The sequence below is a fragment of the Geotrypetes seraphini genome, chromosome 1, assembly GCF_902459505.1.
Source record: "Geotrypetes seraphini chromosome 1, aGeoSer1.1, whole genome shotgun sequence".
Taxonomy (NCBI): domain Eukaryota; kingdom Metazoa; phylum Chordata; class Amphibia; order Gymnophiona; family Dermophiidae; genus Geotrypetes; species Geotrypetes seraphini.
Window position 1 is genome coordinate 212,924,528 of NC_047084.1, and position 14,912 is coordinate 212,939,439.

A 14,912-nucleotide genomic window follows, 5' to 3' on the forward strand; every position below is an offset into this window, starting at 1 on the left:
TCAGTTGCAGAATCGTGCCTGCCTGTTCAAGGAATCCCTTGCCATAAGCTGATTGTGATAAGGGAATCCCTGATCAGCTGAGTCGGCAGGCCAGTCCTGCCAGTTTAGCTGATCGAGGGAAAAATACTCCTGCCACGATCAGCTGAGTGGCTGCGGCAAGGGATCCCCTACAAGTATCCCTGAAATCAGCAGGAGGGATGCCCACTCTTTCCTGATGCCACTCGGCTGGAACCCTGACCTCCCAATCCCCCTGAAGTATTCCAGCAGGAGGGTTGCCCACTCCCTCTTGCCACTGCAATTGCACAACTACCAAACCCCCCGGAAAGTTGCCCAGCAGAAGGGATGCCCACTCCCTCCTGCTGTCACCCCCTCCCCCGAAGATTGAGAGGGGACAATCTCTAAAGTTAAAAGGGGATAGATTCCGTACAAACGTAAGGAAGTTCTTCTTCACCCAGAGAGTAGTAGAAAACTGGAACGCTCTTCTGGTGGCTATTATAGGGGAAAACACCCTCCAGGGATTCGAGACAAAGTTAGACAAGTTCCTGCTGAACAAGAACGTGCGCTGGTAGGGCTAGTCTCAGTTAGGGCGCTGGTCTTTGACCAGAGGGCCGCCGCGTGAGCAGACTGCTGAGCATGATGGACCACTGGTCTGACCCAGCAGCAGCAATTCTTATGTTCTTATGTAGATTGTGAACCCACTAGGAATTAGCGAAAGTACCTTTATATAATATGTAAACTGCTTTAGAAAGGCAGTCTATCAATCCTATGACTCTCTTATACAGTTTATCTCATGCAGTAAGGTCATTTATACTACAGCCGTAAAAACTCCAATTTTCTACTTTTTCAATTAATGGCCATGTGCTAATGTTGCCGTTAGTGCATGACAATTCATTTTTTTTTTTTTTTTTTTTTAATCACCACAGCAACACTTACCACCCCCAGCATTATCTGTACATTAACCAGTTATCGTACAGTAATGTAGCTCCACTGATTAGCTCAGGAACTCCCACTCTCTGCCCTGATATGCTGCCCTTAAAAAAAAAAAAAATATATATATATATATATATATATAGATATATATATATATATATATATCTATATATATATATATATATATATATATATAGTGCACATTTAGGCCCGGATCCTGTATAGGATGCTTGGGCTCAGAAGCTGAAGGGCGTCCTATACAGAATCGTGCCTAAGCCTGCCTAAAAAGAACCCGATTCTCTAACCGACCCCATGTTACAGATGCCGGTTAGAGAATTGGGTTGCCGCTGAGCTTATCATGGCAAGGGATCTCCCTGTTGCGATACATTTAGCGGCAACCTGTCCCCATCACCCGCAAAGACTATTGGCAGGAGGGATACCCAGTCCCTTCTGCCGGACACCCCGCCCCCACGTAGATCATGCGGTAGGAGGGATGCTGGCACCCCCCTCCATAGATCGCTGACAGGAGGGAGGCCTCTTTGTCCCATCTGTCTTGCTGGCCATATGCCTTGAATCCCTATGGCAGGCTCTGTCTCTGGCATTGTTCAAGTCCAGGTTAAAAGATCACCTCTTCGAGATTGCTTTCAACTCCTAACTTCTCTCACCTTGGGTTCTGCATTCCCAACCCTATATTTCATGTCTGTCTGTCCAAGTTAGACTGAACATAAGAATTGCCGCTGCTGGGTCAGACCAGTGGTCCATCGTGCCCAGCAGTCCGCTCATGCGGCGGCCCTCTGGTCAAAGACTAGCGCCCTAACTGAGACTAGCCCTACCTATTGTAAGCTCTTCCAAATAGGAACCGTCTATTAAATGCCAAAATATACAGCACTGTGTACGCCTTTCAGAAGTGATAAGTAGTAGTAGTAGTAAGGGCATGATGTTTAAAAGAACTTTTCTGGGTAGCAGCAGCTGATAACTGGATAAGTCCTGGTAATAGGGAGCATTTATGCATTTTCAGTGGCATTATTCCAGTAGTGTGATCGAACTGGCAAGAATAGCCAGAAAGGCCTCTATGATGGGGAGAGCAATCCAGATACAAGAGTCATGAGGAAAAGATGTCAAAACATACAGCAGTGGATGATCCAAAGCGAGCTTTATTTAGTCAGCAGCATAGACTCAACACTGAAAGTGTTTCGGCAGTTCTGCCTTTGTCAAGAGTTTAATCTCTTAACACAATATATGTGTATTGGTTCTGGGCTTGCAATTCACATTCATCAAGACGATGAAGGGAGAAAATCCGCCAGCAGCAGTGCACACGGCAGTGTTGCAAGTGAAGGGATTGTCCACTGCTGTATGTTTTGACATCTTTTTCTCACGACTCTTGTCTCTGGATTATCCCAGTAGTGCCATTGAAAATTACCACAGTGTCACTTGGATGGTTCATAGTCAATCGCGCTCTGACAATTAGGCGCAAGACACCAGCGTGCTGCGGAAAATCTTAGTTTAAAAGAGCGCTGAAGCGGGGTGTGAGTGGGGAACCCCCCCCACACACACACACTTTACAGCATAGTGTTCGCGCTGCTGGGGGGGGGGGGTTGGGGGTTGGAACCCTCCATTATAGAGAAAACAGAACTTTTTCCGATTTTTTTCTGGCAAAGTTCCGTTTTCTCTATAATGGGGGGGTTGCACCCCACACACCCCCCCAACAGCAGCCGTCGGAGCTCTTTTTTCCACGGCGCGCTTGTGTCTTACGTCGAATTGTCAGCGCTTGATTGTCGGCGCACTGGTGTCTGGCGCGCAATTGTCCCGTCACCCACTTGGATAGTGCTGAGATGGAACCCAGCTAGAGCTGGAATTTATGTAGGCCCCCACATTGAATGTCAATTGGATAACTCTCCAGCTAACTTAAGGCAGGAATAAAGCTATCATATGTAACTTGGTATTAGCATTATAAACAAATATCAGCTGGCTATTTATTCATGTATATGTTTAAATGCTATGGCTGGTGTCTAAAAGAAATGCCAACCATACAGTAGGGTTTAAATATTGAGGCACAGGTCTCTGGAAACTGTAAAAGAGAACATATGCAATTCAGTATATTTCTCTTTGAGATTACTTAGGAATTTTAGACAACAGCAATAGTACATCGCTGTTAACTACAATTTAAAATATACTCGTTATGATAGGTACTTTACATAGAATCATAGGATAAAGTTTCACATCACCATGCAAATCTGCCTGACATAGCTATAGCCAAAGCAAAGCATAATTGAAAACTCCTACACTCATTTGGAAAACATGTGGCTGTGATTAGCAATGCAGTCTAGAGCACTGAAAGTAAAATCCTTTGGACAGTTTTAAGTCGTGATGGTGCTTTTTCAGTTTGATTTATATGTTAATTTACTTACACTCAACAGATTTGTGGTTCTGTTTTTCCATTACATTGTTTTATTTTCTAGATTTTGTGCCAGACACTCTGCAGCATTTATACATTTTATGGGGCTGGAAAAGCTAAGGTGGATGCTGTAGGACTGCTATTTGTCGATCGAGTGGGACCCTTAATTGTTTGCATGGCATCTGAGGGCAAAAAGCAAGTCAGGAGCTGTTTCTGATACAATCAGCATGTTGCTCAACATCTGAAGGTTCAGTGAAGGAAAGGAGAAAAAAGCAAGAAAAAGAAACAGGCCAACATCCAGGGATTCCTTTAACTAAAGCGATTCCTTTACTAAAATGCATTAGGCACTTAAAGGAAAATTCTATAAAAGGTGCCTAAAGATATGTGCCAAATAGACACCTAAATTAGGCACCTGACTTAATCCCCCCACACACTTTTTTTACAAAACCGCACAAGAGATTTTTAGCATTGGCTGGCGCGCTAAATGCCCTGCCCTGATGCTCAAAGAGTTCCTATGATCGTCGGAGCAGCACAGATCATTCATTGCACAGGCCAGCGCTAACAACTTCTTGCACATTTTTGTAAAATGGGGGGAGGGAGGTGTTAAATTAGTATATTGGCTTCAATAATGAGCTTTAATAAGCTCATAATTGCAAAAAATAAAAATTAATTGGGTGATGGCCGCCTATCTTTTTGGGCATGATTCTAAATAAGATTAGCGCCTAACTCCAAAGTAGGAATGTTTAGGGGTGGCGGACTTAGGGTAACATTAGGTGTGATTCTCTAAAGCAGTCGTTCCCAACCCTGTCCTGGAGGACCACCAGGTCAATCGGGTTTCCAGGCTAGCCCTAATGAATATGCATGGAACAGATTTGCATGCCTGTCACTTCCATTATATGCATTTTCATTAGGGCTAGCCTAAAAACCCGAATGGCCTGGTGGCTCTAAAGTATTTAGGCACCTATAAGGTAGGCGCCTAAGTTTTAGTAAGGCATGATTCTGTAATGGGTGCCTAAGTGTGATTGACATGAAATAGGTGCCTAACTTTAGGTGCCTATCTTTTTAAGCACCCAATTATAGAATCTGTCCCTTAGGACCAGATTCTATAAATGGCACCCTGATTGCGGATGCTTACCGATTCCTAACTAAAATATACGCGCAAATCAAATTAAGTTGATTAGCATATATGGCATGGTAATTGACAAATTAAAAAAAATTAAACGAGTTCCATGTGGAACTCAGAACAAGGGTGGGGGGCTCGTGTTCAGGGGATGCTGGCAGGAGGGAATGGGCATCGCTCCTGCCCGGGGATTGTTTTGGGGTTTGTGACAGGAGGGATTAGGCATCTCTCCTGCCACAAGGTTGTTTTGGGGTTTGCAGCAGGAGGGATTATGCATCCTTCCTGCTGGGGATTGTTTTGGGGTTTGTGGCAGGAGGTATTGGGCATCCCTCTTGCCGTGGACCAGTGTAGGAGGTTGAGGGGTGGCGGCAGGAGAGAATGAGCATCCCTCCTCGTGGCCAGCGTGCGGTGGGGTTCGGGGGTTCCCTGCCACTGTTGCTTAGCTGATTGCGGCAGGAAGATTTCCTTGCCGTCATCAGTTCAGCGGCTGCATCTGTTTTACTTTAGGTGCCTATTATGGCACTATGGAGACGCCTAGGGCCACTTATGCTCGCCTAAGACCACTTCTGGGCAAAACCACGCCCACACCCAGCCTTGGGCGAGCTTAAGCGTCTCTAGGTGCCTCCCTGCACCCACGACAGACACCTACAGTGTTGGTGGCCAGCCTTGTGTTGGTTTTCTTAGAAAACGTGAGTCCAGATTGGCTGTATAGACAGCGGTAGGACACCTACCGACGCCTACAATCAAGATCCCATTTATAATATTTGGCCTAAGACTCACACATTAACATTTAGCACCGGTCATGTCTTTTGAGAGAACGCACTGAAGCTCCGATGGTGCAACATTGCATGGATTACAATCATTCATTAGAAGAATTACGTTGCTGTGTTTTGGAGTGTGTGTTTCCTTCCATTCGAGGTGGGGATTTTAAACAACTGTTACTTAAGAGAGAACAACGCTGGATATTTGTTCTTCAATCCTGTCGTTTTGGGGATGGGTTAGGGACCCATGGAGAAGAGGACCCATGCCCATAAGCCCCTGTAATCACTGCATTGATATTGAAACATGTGCACTCCCCTATATACCCCCAAAACCCTTTTGTACTGGCATATAAGTGGCTCCTGCACCCATAAGAGCTATTGGAGTGGTAGATAAGTGGGTCTAGGGGATTCTGGTGGTGGTATGGGGGGCTCACCATGACCTATAAGGGAGCTGTAGTGAGATGATGACATGGCACCCTTTTTGTGAAGTTCACAGCAGTGCTCTGTAAGGTACCCCACTATTTAGGTGCCATGTCCGGGTGTTTAGTCCTTCACTTTGCAGACCCCTCACACGTCCAACAGGGCTTGTTCTAGGCGTTATTGACTTGGATGAAAATTTGGACGAAAATGTGGTATAAAGATGGACAATTTAATGGCTTGGATGTTCAGATCGACAGGGCGTATAGTTAGACAAATTTTGAAACAAAAAAAATTTGAACATATTTTTAGAAAATGTGTCCTAAGCTGTTTTTTACTTTGGATGACTTGCGACTTGGACGAAAAAGGACTTAGACGTTCCTTTTGATTATGCCCCTCTAATATTGCATTTTTTCTTCACAGGTAGAGTAACACCTGAGCAACTTAGTTCATACATCCAACTCTTCAAGAAAAATGCAAAAGCCTTGGAAAATCATTGTGGCCTTCTGCAGCTAGGTCTGGCAACAGCCCAGACTTTAAAGCACCCTCAGTATGCCAAGTGGGACAACTTCTTAGCATTTGAAAGACTACTTTTACAGGTAACAACTCTGTGTGCTTTAGTTTTAAAAAGTGTTAAATGCTAATATACCACTGTCCAGTAAGGAGTCCAATATTCACTCAAAGCTTGTGTTAATATATTATGCTATAGCTTCTCCACAAGTCAAGTTTAACTAAAAAATCATTAATAAATACGTACATATAAAGTGCTCGGATCACCAACCTTAGTTCTTAGAAGTACAAATAGCAGTACAAGTTCAAGTTGATTGAAAGGACCATCATACCACTGTTAGGTCCCACACACCGCCTTCTTAATTGCTCTTTGAATACCCAAAGTAAATTATTCACCACAATTTTTTACTTACCTTAGTAGTTTTTGAATTCCTGAAAAGGATGGTGTCACAATAGCTTCCTGCACTAGTGCTTTCCACCAAACTCAGATCACCCAGCTTTTGTCAACAAACATGGTTATTGAAACCCTCCCCTCAAATTTCTGAGAACCCTTTGATATATATTTTATCTTATTCCCTCCCCCCTTAGCTATCAAATTTGTAACACCATTAGGAAACATTGGTCAATTTGGGGAATTCACCCCCTCCCCCCCTCCATTGCAACAGTTTCCCAAATTCGCTTTTAGACATGGCGGGAATTTGGGAGAGATGTTGAAATATTATGGAGTCACGAGGGGATTGATCCCTCTTGGCAGTCCTACATCAAGCTTGTGGCCATTGTATTTATTGCCCTTTGATTTGGCAACTAATTTTATTAGAGTTCCACACAATAATAAAAAAAAATTTTGAGAACCAGTATGAATTGCTGCTCCTTGGGGATGATTTATTGCATAATTTGCCCTTGTAAAAAATATTATATTGGGCACACTAAAAGAATGGTAAAATTACACATTGCTGAACATCTGTCCAATATTAGGAGACAGCAGCTGCAGGCACCAGAGGTAACTCACTGGGTGCAAGCAGGGAACTCTATTGATGATTTCAATATACTGTCTTAGATTAGAAATGTGAGGGGTGGTGATATAACCCATAGGCTGCTAGTGGAGAAACACAGGTTTATTTTTGAGTGACAGACACTAACCCCCTCTTCTACTAAACCGCGCTAGCAGTTTTAGCACGGGGAGCCGCACTGAATGGCCCGTGCTGCTCCCAGAGCTCATAGGAACGCAATGAGTGTTGGGAGCAGCAGTAGAAGAGGCCCTAAGTCGGAGGGGGGGGGGGGGAGTTAAAATGAAGTTTTGAACAATCTTTTGTAATTAGTGAGGGTGGTTTCTTCTTTTTTTCCTTTGCTAAACACTCACAAACCGAGTTACTCGCAAACTGAGGTTCCACTGTATTCTATAATTTATTGTCTAATTTCTTTTTAAGTTTAAAACTCTTCAGTCAAGAAGAAAATGTTCTCTTGTTGCAAGTAAAAAACGGTATTATTTAGGTAATCTGACAACAATAAAATTAATCTTATTGCTTTCCTTCAGGAAATACTGTACATAAGAACATAAGAACATAAGCAGTGCCTCCGCCGGGTCAGACCATAGGTCCATCCTGCCCAGCAGTCCGCTCCCGCGGCGGCCCAAACAGGTCACGACCTGTCTGAATCACCAGAAGGGGCCCCCTTGCCACCTTGGTTTCCCATTAAGTCCTATCTTCCCATCGAAGTCCTAACCCTCCGGTCTTGCACATGCACTACCTGGTTGGGTTTCTATACTTATTACCTGGTTAGCTTTCTATACCTGTGTTACATCCCAGCACCTCTCTCAGTATCCCACGATCCCTTTATCCCTCAGGAATCCGTCCAATCCCTGTTTGAATCCCTGTACCGTACTCTGCCTGATCACTTCCTCCGGTAGCGCATTCCAGGTGTCCACGACCCTTTGGGTGAAAAAAAACTTCCTTGCATTTGTTTTGAACCTATCTCCCTTCAGTTTCTCCGAATGCCCCCTCGTACCTGTTGTCCCCTTCAGCCTGAAGAATCTGTCCCTATCCACCCTCTCTATGCCCCTCATGATCTTGAAGATCTCTATCATATCTCCCCTGAGCCTCCTCTTTTCCAGAGAGAAGAGCCCCAGCCTATCCAACCTCTCGGCGTATGGGCAGTGTTCCAGCCCTCTTACCAGTTTTGTTGCTCTCCTTTGGACTCTCTCAAGTACTGCCATGTCCTTCTTGAGGTACGGCGACCAATATTGAACGCAGTATTCCAGTTGTGGACGCACCATCGCTCGATACAATGGCATGATGACTTCCCGCGTCCTGGTTGTTATGCCCCTCTTTATGATGCCCAGCATCCTGTTGGCTTTTTTCGAGGCTGCTGCGCACTGCGCAGATGGCTTCAGTGATGCATCCACCAGCACACCCAAGTCTCTCTCTAGACTGCTGTCTCCCAGCAATGCCCCCCCCAATTTGTAGTTGAACAACGGGTTATTTTTCCCTATATGCATGACCTTGCATTTTTCCACGTTAAAGCGCATTTGCCGTTTGTTTGCCCAGTCTTCCAGCTTGTCCAGGTCCCTTTGCAGGTCCTCACACTCCTCCCTGGATCTAACTCTGCCGCACAGTTTGGTATCGTCTGCAAATTTTATAACCTCGCACTTTGCCTCCTTTTCCAGGTCATTGATAAATATGTTGAAGAGTAACGGCCCCAGCACCGATCCCTGTGGCACACCGCTCGTGACTCCCCGCCAGTCAGAATATTGTCCCTTTACTCCGACCCTCTGCAGTCTACCCGACAACCAGTGCTTGATCCATCTGTGCACATCCCCTCCCACCCCGTGGTTCCACAGCTTCCTAAGCAGCCTTTCATGTGGCACCTTGTCGAAAGCCTTTTGAAAATCGAGGTAAATGATGTCTATGGGTTCCCCATTGTCCACCCGACTGCTTATTCCCTCAAAGAAGTACAAAAGGTTCGTTAAGCATGACCTTCCCTTACAGAATCCGTGCTGGCTTGTTCTCAGTAGGCCATTTCTCTCGATGTGCTCGCAAATACCATCCTTGATCATAGCTTCCACCATCTTCCCTATAATTGAAGTCAGGCTCACCGGCCTGTAGTTCCCGGGGTCACCCCTCGATCCCTTCTTGAAGATAGGTGTGACATTCGCCAGTTTCCAGTCCTCTGGTACCTCTCCAGTTTTCAAGGATAGGTTGCAAACATGCTGGATTGTGCCCGCTATTTCTTGTCTTAGTTCCTTCAGAACCCTTGGGTGGATCCCGTCTGAGCCCGGCGATTTGCCGCATTTTAACCTGTCTATCTGTTTGAGGACATCCTCCTTACTTACCTCTATGTGTTCCAATTTTTCAGCCTGTTCCCCACTTATGAGCTCCTCTGAATCCGGTATGTTAGATGTGTCTTCTCTCGTGAAAACCGACGAGAAGAACGTGTTCAACCTCTCAGCTACCTCTTTATCCTCCTTAATCACTCCCTTCCTATCCCCATCGTCCAACGGCCCCACCTCCTCTCTCGCTGGTCGCTTCCCCTTTACGTAACTGAAGAATGCCTTGAAGTTCTTCGCCTCCCTGGCCAGCCCCTCTTCGTAGTTCCCTTTTGCTTTTCTAACCTCCCGGTGGCATTCCTTTTGGCATTTCCTGTGCGCCTGGTGATTTTCCTCCGTTGGGTCCTTTTTCCATCTCCGGAAGGATACTTTTTTGTCATTTATTGCCCTCTTTGCTTCTGTTGAGATCCAAACCGGGTCCTTTGATCGCTTGTTCTTGCCGCCTTTCCTGAAACTGGGGACGTACATTCTTTGTGCTTCCTGCAGGGTGTCCCTGAATAGGGTCCAGGCGCTTCCTACAGTCTCCATCCTAAGGATGTTTCTGAGCTTTCTCCCCACCATTTCCCTCATAGCAGCATAGTTCCCTTTCCTGAAGTTGAGCGCAGTTGTTGCAGTCCTCCTTACTGTGGGTGTCCCCCTTTCTACTGTGAATCTGATCGCATTGTGGTCACTGTTGCCTAGTGGTCCTCCCACTTCTACCCCTCTTGCAGGCCCCCCTAATCCGTTTAGGATGAAGTCAAGAGTAGCACTCCCTCGCGTCGGTTCCCTGACTAGTTGCTCCATGAAGCAGTCCCTCACAGCTTCTACAAATCCTGTTTCCCTAGCGCAGTTGGAGTGACCCGTACTCCAGTCAATCCCCGGGTAGTTGAAGTCCCCCATCACTGTTACACTTCCAGTCCTGCATTCTTGTCTCAGTTCAGCTTCCAAGTCGTGTCCGACTCCTTCCGGCGTACCAGGTGGGCGATAGTAAAGCCCCAGTTTTATGCCTGCACTTTTGTTTCCCGGCAATTTGACCCATAGTGATTCCAGCCCCTCTGCCTTCGTTGCCATATCCATCCCGACTGAGTAGATAGAGTCCTTTATATATAGTGCTATGCCTCCCCCCTTCTTGTGGGTCCTGTCCCTCCTGTAGAGCTTGTACCCCGGCAGCGCCACATCCCATTGATTCTCCTCTGTCCACCATGTTTCTGTAATTCCAATTATATCCAGGTCCTCCCCCTTGGCCACGACATCTAGTTCACCCATCTTGGCCATGAGGCTTCTTGCATTTGCGTATAAGCACCGCAGGTCCCGTCGTTTTTCCTCCACCTCTGTATTTACCTGGGCCGCCTCCCCTTGAATTTCGGGCAGTTCTCCTGTTCCCTGTGCTTCTGCTTTGCCCTCAGCCTTTACCCTCATAGCTTTCGGTTTCCCCACATTCCCGCCACCCCACTTCCCCGCTTTTCCTCTGGGTTTTCTAGCCCTACCGGCCCCTTCCTGGGCTATCATCCCTTGAGCCTCCATTTTATCCCCCTCGCCTTGTGGCACCTCTATATTGCCCTCAGCTTTTGCCCTCGTGCCACCCAGTCCCCTTGTGTCTCCATGCCCCTTAGTCTCCTCCCAGCAAGCTCCCCTTACCTGATGTTTCCCTCGCTGTCTGATCATAAGATCCACAAGTTGTAATGCTTATAATACCAGTCACAGTGATAACAGTACTGGTAGGATTACTAATGAAAATGAAAGCAATACCATGGAAGAGAGAGAGGCCCAGAGAACCTGTAGATAAAGTGAAGCAAAAGCCAGAGATTAGCTAGAGTATATGGGAATGAAATTTGACAGTAGTCTTATACTGTATATACTCGAATATAAGCCAAGATATTGGGCCAATAAAAGGCCCAAAAATGGGGTGTCAACTTATATTTGGGTCAGCGCCCATCCGCTCCCCCCCTTCTCGGACCTTTTGCAGACTTCCGCTGGGCCTGCCATAAGACCTGGTGGGCCAGTGGAAGGCCGGGACAAGAGGGATCCCTCCCACCTTCTGTCCTGACAGACTCATAAAACTTTTACCCATCCTTCTGCCTCCCTTTAAAATTTCCAGTGGTCCAGAATCGAGCCGGGAGAAGAAGGATCCCTCCTGTCTCCTGTCCCAGCTGACTGTGCCTTCCGTTACCTCCCTCCCTCCCCCTCCTCCCTCCTGCTAGTGATTGGCTGCTGTGAGTTTTTGCAGGCCTTGTAAAAACTCGTGGCAGCCAATTATTAGAAAATCTCCATGGAGTAGTAGCGCGGGAAGACTGCTCCTGCTGTGGTTCACCACTGAACCACTGGGGATTATGAAAGATAAGTGGGGTAGACTGGAGGAAGTTGAAGGAAGGCACAGTTGGCCGGGACAGGAGACAGGAGGGAGCCCTCTTGACTCAACCCACTGCTGGTCCACCAGGTCTTAAGGTTGGCCTGGTGGAGGCCTGCAAGGCATCGGGAGGGAAGGACAGAGAATGTAAAAGGCACAAGGAGGGAGGGGAGACAGGGTGCAGAGCCAGGCAGGGAGGGAGGGGGGCTAGATGAAGAGCCTGGCAGGACAGGAAGGGAGGCTGGACAATGTGCAAAGCTAGGGAGGGGGGACAGGGTGCAGAGTCTGGCAGGGGTGAGAGTGGGACTGGGGGAGTGGGTACAAGGCAGGGTACTTCTCCCCACCCCCGGTTTATATTTGCATCAACCTTTTTTGGGGGGGAAAAGTTACCTTGGTTTATATTTAGGTTGGCTTATATTCAAGTATATATGGTAGCTCTCACCTGCTTTTATGTTGAATCAATTTTTATTATCAAATAACAGAGAACATACCAACAAGCAAGAACCACAGTAACAAAGGAGAACAATCAGATACATATACATATATCGGATTCAACAATCCCACCCACACCACCCCCTCCCCATACCCTCAATCGGAAGCACAGAATAGCCATAGGGCAGTAGGCTTGGACTCAGATAACCCACTGCCAGAGATAATGAGTAAGCTCCAACACGGAAAAAAAAAAAAGGAGAGAGAAAAAGAGAAAGAAAAGAAAAAGAAAAAAAAAAGAGGAAAAGAGAGTATACCTGGTGCCCTTTCAAGGATGAAAACAAGCCCGGGTCTCAGAGAGAATTACAAGGAATTCAGAATGTCACTTCGAGCCCATGGTGATAATGAAAAAAGATAAGAATCCCAGATCCGAAGAAACTGGCGCTTTCTTCGCAAGCTAAAAGACGCATCATTCCGCTCCAGCAGCAGCAGAGCATGCAAACGATTCCTCCAAGCCCAGAAGGAGGGCAGAGTATCTCCAATCCAAACCGATAGAATCACCTTCTTCCCCAGGACACCCACCCGTCTCATAAACTGCACCTGCCCCGAATCAGATAAACAAAAGGCCTCATATTTATCTAGCAGGAGACCAGCTGCCGAAAAGGGAAGCGTAGTACCGAAAACACGCTCCACATAAGATAAAACCTGCCTCCAAAAAAGTTTAATTTTCACACAGGACCAAAAGGCATGGATAAATGAATGGGGTTGCTGGAGACACTTGGGACACAAAGGAGAATCCGTATAACCTGAATAATATAACTGACTTTTCGTAAAATAGCCCCGATGAAGTACCCTAAATTGACACTCCCGGAGATCTGCATTAACAGACACTCCCGGGATCCTGGAAATCAAGGAAGGGAGATCCAAAGCGTCCTGAGCTATCCCCAAATCCTGACACCAGCGAGCATGTAATATGGCACGATCAGTCGGTCCCAACCAACGCTGGAGATCTTTATAAAGACCTGAAACCGTAAACCCAGTCTCCAAATATGGATCCAGAAGTGTTGCAAATCTGTCCTCAATAGGGAACACCAAAGCGGCTCGGAGGAGAGATCGAATATAATGCTGAAGTTGCCGAAACGCAAGAAAATCACCAACAGAAAAAACTCCAGACCGGACGAGAGCATTCCAGGACATTAAAGAACCATCAGCCTGGAGAACATGAGCAAGCAACGTATAATCCCGGGATGCCAGTTTACGGAAACTAGCATTTTCCATACCAGGGCTGAACTGAATAGGTAAGTATCGAGTAGTCGAGGGAGTACCATTCCAAGAGTTCAACACATAAGACCAGATGATGCGTAGAGAGTGCAACAACAAACTTCCCCGAAGTGTCACCGGTAAGGCTGAACGAGGCAACTGCACCAAGGACAGAATATGCCAAGGGGCAAAAAGGTCCTTCTCATACGGCTTTGGAGTAAAATCCTGGCGATCCGAAAGCCACTCCCTCAAATAACGCAACAAACAGGCCGCATTATATAACCGGAAATGCGGCAACCCCATTCCCCCACCGTCCCACGCGCCAAACAGGTAACGTAATGCCACCCGCGGTCGTTGACCCCCCCCCAACAGAATCTAGAAAGCATAGAATGTAATTTAGTAATATCCCGTTTCAAAAGCCATAAAGGAAGTAACTGCAAAGTATAAAGCCATTTTGGAAAAAGGACCATATTAAACAAATGGATCCTGCCTAACAAGGACAGAGGAAGAGGAGACCAACGAGCAAAACACTCAGCTGAAGAACAGAACAAAGAATCAATGTTGACGCGATATAACGCTGAAGTACAAGGCGTCAACAAGATCCCTAAATAATGAAACGATGAGGAAGCCCATTGAAGCGGGAAAGGCCCAGGCCAAGAGTTCTGTAAAGACAAGGACGTGGCCAACGCTAGAGACTTGTCAAGATTAAGCTTAAAACCAGAGTAATCTCCATATTCTTGAAAAGTGGCCATCAGATTGGAAAGAGATACAACGGGATCTGAGATATGGACCAGGAGATCGTCCGCAAAAGCCGAGATCTTAAATTCGGAAGAACCAATTTGAATACCCGAAATAGCTCTATTAAGCTGAATATCACGGATCAAAGGGTCCAACGACAGAGCAAAGAGCAATGGAGAAAGGGGACAGCCCTGACGCGTGCCACGACGGATGGGAAATGAAGGAGAACAAATTCCATTGGCCCAAACAAAGGCTGTAGGTGAATGATAAAGCACCCGAATCGCATCCTGAAAAAAACCCGTTATGCCATACCGAGTTAAAACCGCAAATAAAAAGTCCCAAGAGACCTAGTCGAAGGCCTTCTCAGCATCAAAGCTGACCAAAAGGGAAGGTAGATGGTTCCTCTCCACAAATTCCAAAGAAGCCAGTATGGATCTAATGTTTTTCACACTAGTGCGCCCCTTCACAAATCCCACCTGAGGGGAAGCAATCAAATCAGGAAGAACACAAGCCAGTCGATTAGCCAAAACCTTGGCGAACAATTTGGCCTCCAAATTCAACAGCGAAATAGGGCGGTAAGAAGAAGATAGGGCAGCATCTTTATGGGGCTTCAATAGCACGACTATTTGAGCAGAGGCTAAAGATTCTGGAAGGGTACCCCGCTGAATGGCGGCTGTGAAGGTATCAGCTAAGACAGGTGCTAT

At 46.4% G+C, this 14,912-nt stretch overlaps 1 protein-coding gene across 2 annotated transcripts in view; it reads left to right on the plus strand.

The window, feature by feature from the left end:
- SCFD2 (sec1 family domain containing 2) overlaps window positions 1-14,912 on the plus strand; it is a 622,955-nt gene that overhangs the window by 91,952 nt on the left and 516,091 nt on the right. For both annotated transcript variants that reach the window (XM_033945427.1, XM_033945418.1), the window contains exon 4: window positions 6,047-6,222. In XM_033945427.1, the coding sequence (XP_033801318.1) occupies window positions 6,047-6,222 (176 nt within the window). The remainder of the gene's footprint in view (window positions 1-6,046; window positions 6,223-14,912) is intronic.